The 15,490-nt window shown below is 48.3% G+C and overlaps 1 protein-coding gene across 11 annotated transcripts in view; it reads right to left on the bottom strand.

Annotated features, from left to right (window-relative positions):
* Window positions 1-15,490, bottom strand: part of LOC140396152 (contactin-1-like) — a 1,065,645-nt gene that overhangs the window by 252,325 nt on the left and 797,830 nt on the right. For all 11 annotated transcript variants that reach the window (XM_072484363.1, XM_072484362.1, XM_072484364.1 and 8 more), the window contains 2 exons: window positions 15,271-15,341; window positions 6,398-6,632 (listed from right to left, as the gene is read on the bottom strand). In XM_072484363.1, the coding sequence (XP_072340464.1) occupies window positions 6,398-6,632; window positions 15,271-15,341 (306 nt within the window). The remainder of the gene's footprint in view (window positions 1-6,397; window positions 6,633-15,270; window positions 15,342-15,490) is intronic.

The following is a 15,490-nucleotide window of genomic DNA, read 5'->3' as shown; positions in this document are numbered from 1 at the left end:
ACTGTAATGTCCACGTTTGGTTACTGAATTCACCTAACTTCACTTTAAGAGTCGAACGTACCTATTCTTCACCAGTCCAGCGCCGAGAGGAGCAAATTATTTGACTTGCAAACAATTCCTTTGTTAATAACTTATAAAAGTGCACTATCCTCTTTTAATTGCAATTTATTCGCGGGTGCATGTGTTTGTGATGGGTATGTGATGTCGCCTTAGTTTTTCAGGGTGAACATGTAAATAACATAGAGCATAGAACATACAGTGCAGAAGGAGGCCATTCGGCCCATCGAGTCTGCACCGACCCACTTAAGCCCTCACTTCCACCCTATCCCCATAACCCAATAACCCCTTCTAACCTTTTTGGACACTAAGGGCAATTTAGCATGGCGAATCCACCTAATCTGCACGTCTTTGGATGGTGGGAGGAAACCAGAGCACCCGGAGGAAACCCACGCAGACACGGGGAGAACGTGCAGACTCCGCACAGAAGTGACCCAGTGGGGAATCGAAGCTGGGCCCTGGCGCTGTGAGGCCACAGTGCTAGCCACTTGTGTTACCGTGCTGCTCTTTATTTAAACTCATGACAAGCATGCTGCTGGTTATTCAAATTGACCAGAGGTTAAGGACCACCCACATTTTCTTTTTCCTAAACACACTGATTACCGCCAGTGAAGAAAGGGAACATGGGTTTCCGTCCTCTCGCATCCTTGCCAGTAAAAGGCAGAAATTGTGTTCATCGTAGTTGAGGAAAATAATTTCAGTGGACAGAGCTACAGTCTTTCACCTTACACCAGTAAGGGGTGCTTCCTGCAGCTTAACTTCACAAGTTGGCATGAAATGCAACTGTGAAAAGGCTATGCAACATGTGCTGATCTTGAACAATTTTGTCCAGTTTAACAATTAGGAACAAAGCATTGAAAGAAAATTTAGAACATGGCAAAAATGATGTGAATAAAGCAGCAAAGAAATGCAATTAGAATCATTCGCTACTGAGGAGGATTAGCAGGTCACTCATAGTGCTGCCCACATTAAGACAGATGATCCATTGCAGTGTCTGTAAAATGCACAAAATATTATTCATCCTAAAAATGGCCCTGTCGTGAATCTTATCGCTATCTTAATGGCCTCAAAACCAACTGGCTATAAACAGGCACATTCTTAGGGTCAGTAGATGGTGATTCCTCTAAGGCCCATCATGAGGTTAATTAAAGGAATTTGTTTCTCTGGAGATTAGTACCTGGTTGTTAATTCCTGACACTCATCAACGAACAGGCTACAAGAGGCCACCATAAACCTTGACCCACTCTGCGAAGTTCTCCAATGTGGTCCAGGCGGCGGAAGTACAGTTGAGGCACCCAATGATCCATTCGATCACATTCCGTGTGCCCATGTATGTAAGAGTTGTGAATCGGACTCAGCAGTTAGGTGGTCAGCCATAAGCTCTTGTCATCCAGTAGCTACCTTGTGGCAGAGAAGCAGATGGCACAGCAGACTGCCATAGAATGAAGGCATCATGACTGATCTGCAGGATGTTCTTGGCATGGTCACTGATCAACTGGATGTTTCGAGAGTAGAATCTCTCATGGTTGCAGCACATCACCACACTGACATGAGGCATCCACAAAGCAAAATGTGTGCAGTCATTGGCACCTTGCAACATGAGGAAGAAAACAATCCTCACAAATTCATAGAATCCCTACAGCGCACAATGAGGCCATTCGGCCCATCAAGTCTGCACTGACCCTCTGAAAGAGCACTCCCAGGCCCAACCCTCCCTGCAATCCCATAGCCTCACCTAATCTGTGCAAACTAAGTGATAATTTAGCATGGTTAATCCACCTAACCAGCGCATCTTTGGACTGTGGGAAGAAACTGGAGAACCCGGAGGAAACTCATGCAGACACGGGGCGAACGTGCAGACTCCACACAGTCACCCAAGGCCGGAATTGAACCCAGGCCCCTGGAAATGTGAGGCAGCAGTGCTAACCGCTGTGCCATGGTGCCGCCCTGATGCCATGCTTCAGTCAAGAAACTGATACGTTGTCTGCTCTCTTAAATGACAGTAGATGGAAAATTGGTAAATGTTGTAAATATTGCCTGCTCCAGCCTGGATGGAACCTCATGCATACAGAGACCGTCAAAGCCACTGGCAATTGTTGTCCAGGTCCTGTTCTGTGGCTGCAGATTTCCATTTCCTTTCCTCTCCCAGTTTTCGATTTTTCTTTTCCCCAGTTTGTGTTTCTCTCTCTTCCCCATTTTACGTTTTGTTCTCTCTCTCTCTCTCTGTATCTCCCACTTTGTGTTTCTCTCTCTCTCACATTTTGTGTGTGTGTGTCTCTCTCCCCCCCCCCCCCTCCAGTTTGTGTTTTTCTCTCTTCCCCCTCTCCCATTCTCTCCCTCTCCCATTTTGTGTTTTCATCTGGTTTTACATTTGTTTTTTTAAACAAAGTACACTGAGGGAACAATGTTCATGTTTGATGCTTGTGGGGACACTATGCCCTCATTCTCTATTTGCCTTTATATCACACAACCCAAAGTGGAAAACTGAGGAATACCTTTCTTGCCAACATTCTGAACATGCAGGAAACCCTGCTGGACCATATCAATAACCGGCCTAGCTCGCGGTGAGAGGTTCAAAATGTTTGTTTGATATCGCAGGGGTGATTCTGGAATCTGGAGGCAAAATTCTCCGATCCCCCGCCGGGTCGGAGAATCGCCGGGGTCTGGCGTGAATCCCACCCCCGCCGGTTGCCGAAGTCTCCGGCACCGGAGATTCGGCGGGAGCGGGAATGGCGCCACGCCGGTTGGCGGGCCCCCCCGCTCGATTCTCCGGCCCGGATGGGCCGAAGTCCCGACACTAAAATGCCTGTCCCGCCGGCGTAAATTGAACCACCTACCTTACCGGCGGGACAAGGCGGTGCGGGCGGGCTCTGGGGTCCTAGGGGGGGCGCGGGGCGATCTGGCCCCGGGGGGTGCCCCCACGGTGGCCTGGCCCGCGATCGGGGCCCACCGATCCGCGGGCGGGCCTGTGCAGTGGGGGCACTCTTTCCCTTCCGCCTCCGCCACGGTCTCCACCATGGCGGAGGCGGAAGAGACTCCCTCCACTGCGCATGCGCGGAATGCTGTCAGCGGCCGCTGACGCTCCCGCACATGCGCCGCCCCGAGATGTCATTTCCGTGCCAGCTGGCGGGGCACCAAAGGCCTTTTCCGCCAGCTGGCGGGGCGGAATTCCCCCGGCTCCAGCCTAGCCCCTCAATGTTGGGGCTCGGCCCCCAAATGCCCGTCTGATTTGCACCGTTTTGGGCGCCAGTTGGCGGACATCGCGCCGTTTCCGGAGAATTTCGCCCCCTGATGTTTTCAGGGAACACAGGAAATTGTGCACCTGCAGTCCGTGTTTTTGGCCAGTGCCTACTTGATTTGCCAACTTGTGACAGAAGGACGAGAGTGCACAATGCCTCTCTTGGCTCCATGTCCGAGAGTTAACCTGGAGAAGGTAACTGAGGTGCAAAAACCCCAATCATTTATTTGTTCATCCTGAAGAATTGGGTGGAGGTCAGAAATATCCAACACAAACCCCACACCAACCCCCACGTATGCGCCAACGCAAAAATCTCTGTTCCAGTTGTGTAGCAGTTGAATTTTGCTTGCTACTTGGACTTGGAGGACTGTTATTAGCCGCTGTTTGAGTTCAGTAGCTGGACATCACTAATACGTACATGTTAATAAAACGATTATAATATGGCAAAGAAAGGAAGAACAAACGATTTCCCCAGACAGAGTAACTATTAATAGTTCAGTCCGATTACATTATGCAACATTTAAAGCTGCATAGTTCGTTGAAATATCAAACTTTCAGAAAAATATATGCATCAATGATGCTTATTACAGCATGAGTTTTGACATGTTCATTAAGTGAGAAAAATGGACAAGTAAATTAAGTGGGTTTATCTCATTGGGACCCACAGTGATAATACCGGCCTTGGTTCCTTTTTGACCTTTGCTGAAAGCATTGCCCAGCAGAGATCGGCACCAATTCTTGGTTCCATGCCTTTTTCCCTCTGAACCTGCTTCCCACCCTCCCCATCCCCCTCTTTCTCACTGCTTCATCTGAGGGAGGGGGGGTGGGGTCCCCTGACATCAGCGAAGAACTCGGCAGGTGGTCAGCTGAGGGATTTCCTGGCATTTACGCCTCTGCTCTCCAGACTACCCACCCGCAGAGCTGCTTCAATGAAGTGTGGGCCAGCAAATATAATGAGGTTTCTCCTCATTCCCGGTACCCATTCTGTTTACATCATGACTTCCACGTTTCAATCTATTAATTTTAAATATTTTGAAAGATGCTGGAGTTTGATGTTTTGGGATTGAGGGGCGGGATTCTCCGACCCCACGCCGGGTCGGAGAATCGGCGGGAGCTGACGTGAATCCCGCCCCCGCCGTGTCCCGAAGTCTCCGCCACCAGAGATTCGCCGGGGGCGGGAATCGTGCCGCGCCAGTCGGCGGGCCCACCCCCGCCGATTCTCCAGCCCACGATGGGCCGAAGTCCCGCTGCAGGAATGCCTGTCCCGCCAGCGTGGATTAAACCACCTTTTGAATGGCGGGACAAGGCGGCGCGGGCAGGCTCCGGGGTCCTGTGGGGGGGTGCGGGGCGATCTGGCCATGGGGGGTGTCCCCACAGTGGCCTGGCCCGCGATCGGGGCCCACCGATCCGCAGGCGGGCCTGTGCCGTGGGGGCACTCTTTTTCTTCCGCCTTCGCCATGGTCTTCACTATGGCAGAGGCGTAAGAGACCCCCTTCCCTGCGCATGCACGGGGATGACGTCAGCAGCCGCTGACGCTCCCGCGCATGCGCCGACCCACGTCGCCCGGCGAAGACCTTTCAGCCCTGTTTGGCGTGGCACCAAAGGCCTTTCCCGTCAGCCGGTGGAGCGCAAACCACTCTGGCGCGGGCCTAGCCATTCAAGGTGAGGGCTTGGCCCCTAAAGGTGCAGAGGCCTCCGGAGTGGTTCCCACCACTCCATTACGCCGGAACCCCCGCCCTGCCAGGTAGGGGAGAATCCCGCCCGAGGTGTGGATCAGTGTTGTGATATGGGATGGCCCGTGATGTGGGTATTATTCAGGATAATGAGAGTCAAATGTGACTGATTGAAACAGAACTGCAAACATCAAAATACTAAGGACGTCCAGTACTGGAACGAGGCCAGATATGCTTAAATCCAGCTGGTCTGGTACATGACCAGTTAATTGGGCAGCACGGTAGCACCAGTGGATAGCACTGTGGCTTCACAGCACCAGGGTCTCATGTTCGATTCCCCGCTCGTTCACTGTCTGTGCGGAGTCTGCACGTTCTCCCCGTGTCTGCATGGGTTTCCTCCAGGTGCTCCGGTTTCCTTCCAAAGTCAAGAGGCGTGCAGGTTAGGTGGATTGGCCATGATAAATTGCTCTAGTGACCAAAAAAGGTTAGGAGGGGTTACGGGGATAGGGTGGAAGTGAGGGCTTAAGTGGGTCGGTGCAGACTCAATGGGCTGAATGGCCTCCTTCTGCACTATATGTTCTATGTTCTAAATGACCACCCTGAATGGGATTTTAACCCCTGCAGTAAGCATCGTCAGTGCTGAGTCGAGCTAGGTCAAAGTCAGCATGGCCAGAATAAGTAGAAATCTCTCTCTGCTCCTTCACTAACAAATCGCTTTCACCACTCATCTGGAACAGCACCATTAGTGTGTCAGAGGGAATTACCAAACCCCGCATCAGCTATCCTTAGTGTCAGCTCTTATTGAAACTGCCATTTTAATTGAGGCCTCCCTGGTTTGGATCAGAATGCCTAAGCTAGCACCAGAGCGAGAGAGTGAGCCAATCACGAAAGAGGGAGACGGAAGAAACTTTCATTCCAGCAATCTAGGCCGGAGTCAGTGTTTAGAGTTAGGCTTCAGTAGTAAAAGCACCTTTCACTCAACCACTCCCTTTTAGCATACTATCTGTGTCAGCGATCAAACTGTGAATCATGTTTTGCAAAGGGCAGCAGAATTTGTATCTGATTGTTTCTCAGGTAACGTGACTTGTTCCTGAATGGTTAAAGTGCACAGTGTAATTCCCAGGCCAATTTCCAAAGGTCGGCTGATGTGTGGTTTTCATTGAAAGCACGGAGCGTGCTGTCAAAACACCAGGAATAATCCCAGGTTTCCCAGCAATGAGAATGGAAATTGTGACACCGACTGCGTCACCATAAACCAGTGCCCTAATAACTGAGAGTACATTAATGAAAAAGAAATCAACATTTGCAAAATATTGGGAAAAGTCCTGAAATTCCGCACAATAATCAGGGGATGTGACTTATTCAACCACAATAAACTAATGACATTGGGACAGCATTGGTACGCACATTAAATGCCAGTGGTACTTACCATCCTCTGATGAGTAAATGAAAGCAGACAGGCTAAACGGTCCATTTCCCTTGCTGTTAAATGCTTTGACCTTGACTTCAAATTTGGTGCGTGGAGATAATGAGTCATCTTTGTGGACGTATCTGCTGCCTTCGGGGTTGGGCACCGTCACTTTCCTCCAGTCCTTGTCCGTACTTGGTTTGAAGGCAATGATGTAACCAAAGCTGCTTCCGTAATGGTACTCCCTTGGCAGGGGCTACGGGGGCAGGGATAGAGAGAGGGAAAGAGTGTTAGCCTGGTATGGAGGGCATTAGCTATGTGATGTCAGATAAACTCAATTTTTTTTCACTGTAATGATGGAGAATGAGGGGTGACCTGATAGAAGTCTACAATATTATGAGGGGCATGGACAGAGTGGATGTTTTTCCCCAGGGTGGAAGAGTCGATTACCAGGGGACCTAGGTTTAAGATGCGAGGTGCAAAGTTTAGAGCAGACGTGCGATGGAAGTTTTTTTACGCAGAGGGTAACGGTGCCTGGAATTCGCTGCCGGAGGAGGTGGTGGAGGCAGGGACGATAGTGACGTTTAAGGGGCATCTTGACAAATACATGAATAGGATGGGAATACAGGGATATGGGCTCCAGAAGGTTTTGCGTTAGATGGGCAGCATGGTTGGCGCAGGCTTGGCGGGCAGAAGGGCCTGTTCCTGTGCTGTACTTTTCTTTGTTCTTTTGTTCTTTGAGGATCAAAGGTGAAAGGGTGATCAAACTGAAGTGTTTAAGATAATGAAAGGATTTCATGGAGCAGGTGGAGGGAACCCATGGGATGGATTCTACACCCCGCTGCGCCACATTTCTGCCCCGCCCCCCCGGCGGGATAAAGACCGAAGGGGATGAATGGCCTACTTATGTTCCTTTAGTTCTTCTGAAGTGCACTGCTATTGAAGGTATTGCAGCAGTGCTGATTATAAAGGACTTTTAGTTCATTATTTTTGTTGATCAGGTCACAACAGATGCAAACACACCACACACCCAGTACTAATTATTTGTAATTAAATCTGAAACAAATGTGAGCAAAACTCAAGATGTCACTTTTGAGGTTTGCACTGAGTGCTGAATTTGGTGCTTTTTGAGTGCGATAGTGAGAGTTTGGTGACCGAGGGAGTGCTGAATTTGGTGCTTTTTGAGTGCGATAGTGAGAGTTTGGTGACCGAGGGAGTTAGGTGAGGAGGGAGTAAGGTGCTCCTTTCATTTTGTTTCCGACATTTCTGCAAAGAGTGCGAAGAGAGCCAGGGGTTTACAGGAAGTGTAGCTGACTGGGAGCAGAGTCGGAGGGCGGAGATCTAGTTAGTCCACACAGCAGCTATATTCTTTAAGGTAAGAGGGGATGGAGGCTAGGCCAGTTACATGCTCCTCCTGTAGGATGTGGGTGGTGAGGGATACCACCGCTGTCCCCACTGACTATACCTGCGGGAAGTGCACCCAACTTCAGCTCCTCAGAGACCGTGTTAGGGAACTGGAGCTGAAGCTGGATGAACTTCGGATCATCCGGGAGGCAGAGGGGGTGATTGAGAAGAGTTACAGGGAGGTAACCACACCCAAGGTACAGGACAAGAATAGCTGGGTTACAGTCAGGGGGAAAAAAACAAACAGGCAGACAGTGCAGGGATCCCTCGTGGCCGTTCCCCTTCAAAACAAGTATACCGTTTTGGATGCTGTTGGGGGGGATGACCTACCGGGGGAAGGCCCTAGCGGTCAGGTCTCTGGCATGGAGTCTGGCTCTGGGGCTCAGAAGGGAAGGGGGGGGAATAGAAAAGCAATAGTTGTAGGAGATTCAATGGTTAGGGGAATAGATAGGAGATTCTGTGGTCGTGAGCGAGACTCCCGGAAGGTATGTTGCCTCCCGGGTGCCAGGGCCAGGGATGTCTCGGATCGTGTCTTCAGGATCCTTAAGGGGGAGGGTGATAGTGACGTTTAAGGGGCATCTTGACAAATACATGAATAGGATGGGAATAGAGGGATATGGGCTCCAGAAGGTTTTGCGTTAGATGGGCAACATGGTTGGCGCAGGCTTGGCGGGCAGAAGGGCCTGTTCCTGTGCTGTACTTTTCTTTGTTCTTTTGTTCTTTGAGGATCAAAGGTGAAAGGGTGATCAAACTGAAGTGTTTAAGATAATGAAAGGATTTCATGGAGCAGGTGGAGGGAACCCATGGGATGGATTCTACACCCCGCTGCGCCACATTTCTGCCCCGCCCCCCCGGCGGGATATCTCTGTTATGCCAGCCCGTCAATGGGGTTTCCCACTGTGGAGCAGCCCCATGTCGTCAGGAAACCCCCGGGCGCCGGCAAAACGGAGAATCACACCGGCGGAGAAGTCGTGGTGCACATTGGTACCAACGACATAGGTAGGAAAAGGGGTGTGGAGGTAATAAACAAGTTTAGGGAGTTAGGCTGGAAGTTGAAAGCCAGGACAGACAGAGTTGTCATCTCTGGTTTGTTGCCGGTGCCACGTGATAGCGAGGCTAGGAATAGGGAGAGAGTGCAGTTGAACAGGTGGCTGCAGGAATGGTGTAGGAGGGAGGGCTTCAGGTATTTGGATAATTGGAGCGCATTCTGGGGAAGGTGGGACCTGTACAAGCAGGACGGGTTGCATCTGAACCAGAGGGGCACCAATATCCTGGGAGGGAGGTTTGCTAGTACTCTTCGGGAGGGTTTAAACTAATTTGGCAGGGGAATGGGAACCGGATTTGTAGTCCAGCAACTAAGGTAGCCGATATTCAGGACGCCAAAACATGTAATGAGGCAGTGGGGAAGGGAACACTGACAAAGGAGAGTATTTGCAGGCACGGAGATGGGTTGAAGTGTGTATACTTCAACGCAAGAAGCATCAGGAATAAGGTGGGTGAACTTAAGGCATGGATCGGTACTTGGGACTACGATGTGGTGGCCATCACGGAAACTTGGATAGAAGAGGGGCAGAAATGGTTGTTGGAGGTCCCTGGTTATAGATGTTTCAATAAGATTAGGGAGGGTGGTAAAAGAGGTGGGGGGGGGGGGGGGGTGGCATTATTAATTAGAGATAGTATAACAGCTGCAGAAAGGCAGTTCGAGGAGTATCACCCTATTGAGGTAGTATGGGTTGAAGTCAGAAATAGGAAAGGAGCAGTCACCTTGTTAGGAGTTTTCTACAGGCCCCCCAATAGTAACAGAGATGTGGAGGAACAGATTGGGAAACAGATTTTGGAACGGTGCAGAAGTCATAGGGTAGTAGTCATGGGCGACTTTAACTTCCCAAATATTGAGTGGAAACTCCTTCGATCAAATAGTTTGGATGGGGTGGTGTTTGTGCAGTGTGTCCAGGATGCTTTTCTAACACAGTATGTAGATTGTCCGACCAGAGGTGGGGCAATATTGGATTTAGTACTGGGTAATGAACCAGGGCAAGTGATAGATTTGTTAGTGGGGGAGCATTTCGGAGATAGTGACCACAATTCTGTGACTTTCACTTTAGTAATGGAGAGGGATAGGTACTTGCAACAGGGCAAGGTTTACAATTGGGGGAAGGGTAAATACGATGTTGTGAGACAAGAATTGAAGTGCATAAGTTGGGAACATAGGCTGGCAGGGAAGGACACAAGTGAAATGTGGAACTTGTTCAAGGAACAGGTGCTACGTGTCCTTGATATGTATGTCCCTGTCAGGCAGGGAAGAGATGGTCGAGTGAGGGAACCATGGTTGACAAGAGAGGTTGAATGTCTTGTTAAGAGGAAAAAGGTGACTTATGTAAGGCTGAGGAAACAAGGTTCAGACAGGGCACTGGAGGGATACAAGATAGCCAGGAGGGAACTGAAGAAAGGGATTAGGAGAGCTAAGAGAGGGCATGAACAATCTTTGGCGGGTAGGATCAAGGAAAACCCCAAGGCCTTTTACACATATGTGAGAAATATGAGAATGACTAGAGCGAGGGTAGGTCCGATCAAGGACAGTAGCGGGAGATTGTGTATTGAGTCTGAAGAGATAGGAGAGGTCTTGAATGAGTATTTTTCTTCTGTATTTACAAATGAGAGGGGGGATATTGTTGGAGAGGACAGTGTGAAACAGATTGGTAAGCTCGAGGAAATACTTGTCAGGAAGGAAGATGTGTTGGGCATTTTGAAAAACTTGAGGATAGACAAGTCCCCCGGGCCTGACGGGATATATCCAAGGATTCTATGGGAAGCAAGAGATAAAATTGCAGAGCCGTTGGCAATGATCTTTTCGTCCTCACTGTCAACAGGGGTGGTACCAGGGGATTGGAGAGTGGCGAATGTCGTGCCCCTGTTCAAAAAAGGAACTAGGGATAACCCTGGGAATTACAGGCCAGTTAGTCTTACTTCGGTGGTAGGCAAAGTAATGGACAGGGTACTGAAGGATAGGATTTCTGAGCATCTGGAAAGACACTGCTTGATTAGGGATAGTCAGCACGGATTTGTGAGGGGTAGGTCTTGCCTTACAAATCTTATTGAATTCTTTGAGGAGGTGACCAAGCATGTGGATGAAGGTAAAGCAGTGGATGTAGTGTACATGGATTTTAGTAAGGCATTTGATAAAGTTCCCCATGGTAGGCTTATGCAGAAAGTAAGGAGGCATGGGATAGTGGGAAATTTGGCCAGTTGGATAACAAACTAGCTAACCGATAGAAGTCAGAGAGTGGTGGTGGATGGCAAATATTCAGCCTGGATCCCAGTTACCAGTGGCGTACCGCAGGGATCAGTTCTGGGTCCTCTGCTGTTTGTGATTTTCATTAATGACTTGGATGAGGGAGTTGAAGGGTGGGTCAGTAAATTTGCAGACGATACGAAGATTGGTGGAGTTGTGGATAGTAAGGAGGGCTGTTGTCGGCTGCAAAGAGACATAGATAGGATGCAGAGCTGGGCTGAGAAGTGGCAGATGGAGTTTAACCCTGAAAAGTGTGAGGTTGTCCATTTTGGAAGCACAAATATGAATGCGGAATAGAGGGTTAACGGTAGAGTTCTTGGCAATGTGGAGGAGCAGAGAGATCTTGGGGTCTATGTTCATACATCTTTGAAAGTTGCCACTCAAGTGGATAGAGCTTTGAAGAAGGCCTATGGTGTGCTCGCGTTCATTCACAGAGGGATTGAATTTAAGAGCCGTGAGGTGATGATGCAGCTGTACAAAACTTTGGTAAGGCCACATTTGGAGTACTGTGTACAGTTCTGGTCGCCTCATTTTAGGAAGGATGTGGAAGCTCTGGAAAAGGTGCAAAGAAGATTTACCAGGATGTTGCCTGGAATGGAGAGTAGGTCTTACGAGGAAAGGTTGAGGGTGCTAGGCCTTTTCTCATTAGAGCGGAGAAGGATGAGGGGCGACTTGATAGAGGTTTATAAGATGATCAGGGGAATAGATAGAGTAGACAGTCAGAGACTTTTTCCCCGGGTGGAACACACCATTACAAGTGGACAGAAATTTAAGGTGAAAGGTGGAAGATATAGGAGGGATATCAGAGGTAGGTTCTTTACCCAGAGAGTAGTGGGGGCATGGAATGCACTGCCTGTGGAAGTAGTTGAGTTGGAAACATTAGGGACCTTCAAGCAGCTATTGGATAGGTACATGGATGACGGTAAAATGATATAGTGTAGATTTATTTGTTCTTAAGGGCAGCACGGTAGCATTGTGGATAGCGCAATTGCTTCACAGCTCCATGGTCCCAGGTTCGATTCCGGCTTGGGTCATTGTCTGTGCGGAGTCTGCACGTCCTCCCCGTGTCTGCGTGGGTTTCCTCCGGGTGCTCCGGTTTCCTCCCACAGTCCAAAGATGTGCGGGTTAGGTGAATTGGCCAATGATAAATTGCCCTTAATGTCCAAATTGCCCTTGGTGTTGGGAGGAGGTGTTGCGTTTGGGTATGGTGCTCTTTCCAAGAGCCGGTGCAGACTCAAAGGGCCGAATGGCCTCCTTCTGCACTGTAAATTCAATGATAATCTATGATTAATCTAGGACAAAGGTTCGGCACAACATCGTGGGCCGAAGGGCCTGTTCTGTGCTGTATTTTCTATGTTCTATGTTCTATGTCAAAATATCCTTGAGCCAAAGGAGGTCGGGTCCGATCACATTACTAATGGTGACAGACATCATGCCCACAACTGTTATCGAGAGGAATCACAGCCTCGGCTACAACTGCTATCTCGCCAATGATCTAGACAGTGCCAATTATTTCATTCAGGACTTGGAGTCAAGGTTCAACTTCTCATCTGACTGCAGCAACAGGCAAATCTCAGTGAGGTTTGACTGGTCTGCAGGTGAACAAGAAAGGCTCTTTGCTCTCTGTACCTGTTCCGTTGTGGTGTGACGGATTACGCTGTGGGTAATATGTCGTTGTTCTTTGCTTTCTATATCCAGAAGGGTCTGATGGTGTGATTCTAAAGAAACCACCAATCTTCAATTCAAAGCAAAATAGATTTAGTGAATAACGAATTGATTAATGTTGAGTGCGTTCACTCTTATAGAACTATAACTAGTGATCAAGTAATTCAGAATAACGTATTAAATATATTTAACTAAGTGTCTTAACTATGCTAGTATCTCTCTCTCTAACAATCTGCTGTCTAGTCACTCCTGGTTCGAAGAGACCCAAGATCCTCTGAGTTCACATATTTACACATGAATCTAGTGCTGCCATCCAGTGGTTGTCTTACACTATGGTGTAGTCATGAACCCTTTATATGTCTCTATATATACATATCACTACAGGATGGACTTTGTGGCAAATTCTAACAATGGCGGAATCGCGGCTGCGATTCAGCGACAGCGCACTTGGCTCCGAGTCAGCAAGTTGTGGGTTCAATCAACACTTTGGTTCAGTTTCAAGGGAGTGCGGCATTGTCGCTGGTTAAAAAAAAAAGGAAACCTTGGTGGCATCCCTACTACTGGACCAGAAGCTCTGGAATCGAGTCCAACGGCAGGACTTGTTGCCCACGGAAGAAGCGTTCAACGTGGCTCAACAGGCTGACAATAAACTCGGGAATCCTCCCACCACTTCCCCAATATTCCAGCCAAGGGTAAAAAAAAAAGTGTGGTTGCGACGATATGCTTAAAAAATACCTATGGGCGGTGCCACCTTACGGATGGGACGTAACAAGGAGGCCTCGGAAGTAGATGCACAAGATCCTCCAGCACGGTTTGGAAAGAGCAGGACAGTTCTCTCAGGTGTTCTGGTTAATATTCCTGCCTCAACCAACATGACTAAAGCAGACGGCCTGATGATTGTCTCTTTGCTGTTTTTGGGGAGTTTGCGGCACACAAATAAGCTGCTGTGTTTCCTGAATTGCAACGCTGACGACACTTCAAATTGGCTGCAAATTGCTTTGGAATGTCCTGAGGTTGTGAAAACAGGGTTATATAAATGGAAACGCGTCCTATTAGATAATATATCCTTCACCTCACTGCCAGCAACACAATTGAACAAAGGATACTTGGGTTCCGAGATTGTGGTGCTCCAATGGAAACCTGCAATCTCCCAAACACGAGCTCGCAATTGCATTCCAAATAAGTCAGGTTTCAGATAGTGTGGAATTAATTTCCTTTGTGTTATCTTCATCAATGCATCTATTCAACACTACATTATAGAGTCAGCTTTGTCTCTGCAGTGGGGTTTGAACCTATGGCCTCCTGATTCAAAGGCTGAGGTGCTGCACTGAGCTACAGCTGACAATCGTGCCAAACACCTCTATTCATTCCTTACTCTGCTACTTTCACAGACGTGGTCACCCCTTTCAAATACATTAACAGGTGGATTGTACTTAAGGTTTTTTTTAAAAAATGCATCGGCAGGCTGGATAAATTATCGGATTCAACATGTGCTTGAGAGGTAAGTCATCAAAAATCAAATGTTACACTTTTATATGGATGTCCTCATTTTATTACGATCATTTGTGCACTGATCTTCACAAAGCATCATTCAGGACCAAAATGTTTGAAATTTATTTTGATTTAGCAATAACTCGAGTATCTCTAACCATAAGGCCGAGGAGCAGAAATACACCATTCAGCCCCTCGAGTCTGCTCCGCCATTCTATGAGATCATGGCTGATCTGATCTGAAATAATCCTCAACACTTTCCCACTTTATCCCGATAACCCTTAATTCTCTTACTGATTAAAAATCTGTCTATCTTAGCCTTGAACATACTTAACGAGCCAGCCTTTACAGCTCTCTGCGGTAAACAATTCCACAGATTCACTACCCTCTGAGAGAAGAAATTCCTCCTCATCTCTGTCTTCAGCTGACCCCTTACTCTGAAATTATGCCCTCTGGCCCCCTGGTCCTCGACTCTCCCACTGGGGGAAATAACTTCTCAGAATCTGCCTTGTCAAGCCTCCTGAGAATCTTGTCTCAATACGGTTTCTCTCAAAATATGTCTCTGAAGAAATGAAGTTAATTTGGAATGCGAGCTGCATTGGGAAACAAGACCGTAAAACACGTTGCGAAGTGGTACATGCATGGGAACATTCTGTAGCTAGGGAAAAAAAGCATGCATATTTTAATTTGCCTTTCACACCAAAATGCGCCAATGGCAGATATTTCCCTTAACAAAGAGGAGCTGAGGGGGTGGGAGCTACTTTAAGAATTGTAACCTAGAAGGGTAAGGCCCAAGAGTTGGGAAGTTGGGTTCAGTGGAATAGTTTTTTTTCGGATGGTACAGGCATGATGGGCCGAATGGCCACCTTCTGTGCTGTAAATTGTCTTTCACTCTCTATGAGACGATGCCTGCTAATCTCTGTCGTTTTTCTTGGCCACCTGTACTTGGTACAGAGAGTGCAGAAGACCAAATGTGCAGAAAACTATTAGAAGGAAAGAGGAAGTCTCCCCATGCCAGGCTGTTCCATTTCCCAAAACGTACCGTCCAGGTTACTGTCAGTTCTCGATGGTTTCCGCCACCTCCGCCGACATCGGATGGAGCCACGGTGGGAGCTGTGGGAAGAAAACAGGCGCATTTTAGTGGCTTGCGTTGGAGAAGGGAAAGCTTTGTAAAGAAGGCACTTACGGTTTCTTGCAAGGCAAACAACAGACAAGGCTGATACAATTATTACAATAACAGTGACCTGCAATAACTGCCAGAG

Source organism: Scyliorhinus torazame, chromosome 19 (assembly GCF_047496885.1).
Source record: "Scyliorhinus torazame isolate Kashiwa2021f chromosome 19, sScyTor2.1, whole genome shotgun sequence".
Classification (NCBI taxonomy): Eukaryota; Metazoa; Chordata; class Chondrichthyes; order Carcharhiniformes; family Scyliorhinidae; genus Scyliorhinus; species Scyliorhinus torazame.
The sequence above is the reverse complement of the archived record's forward strand: the minus strand, read 5'-3'. Positions and strand labels throughout refer to the sequence as shown.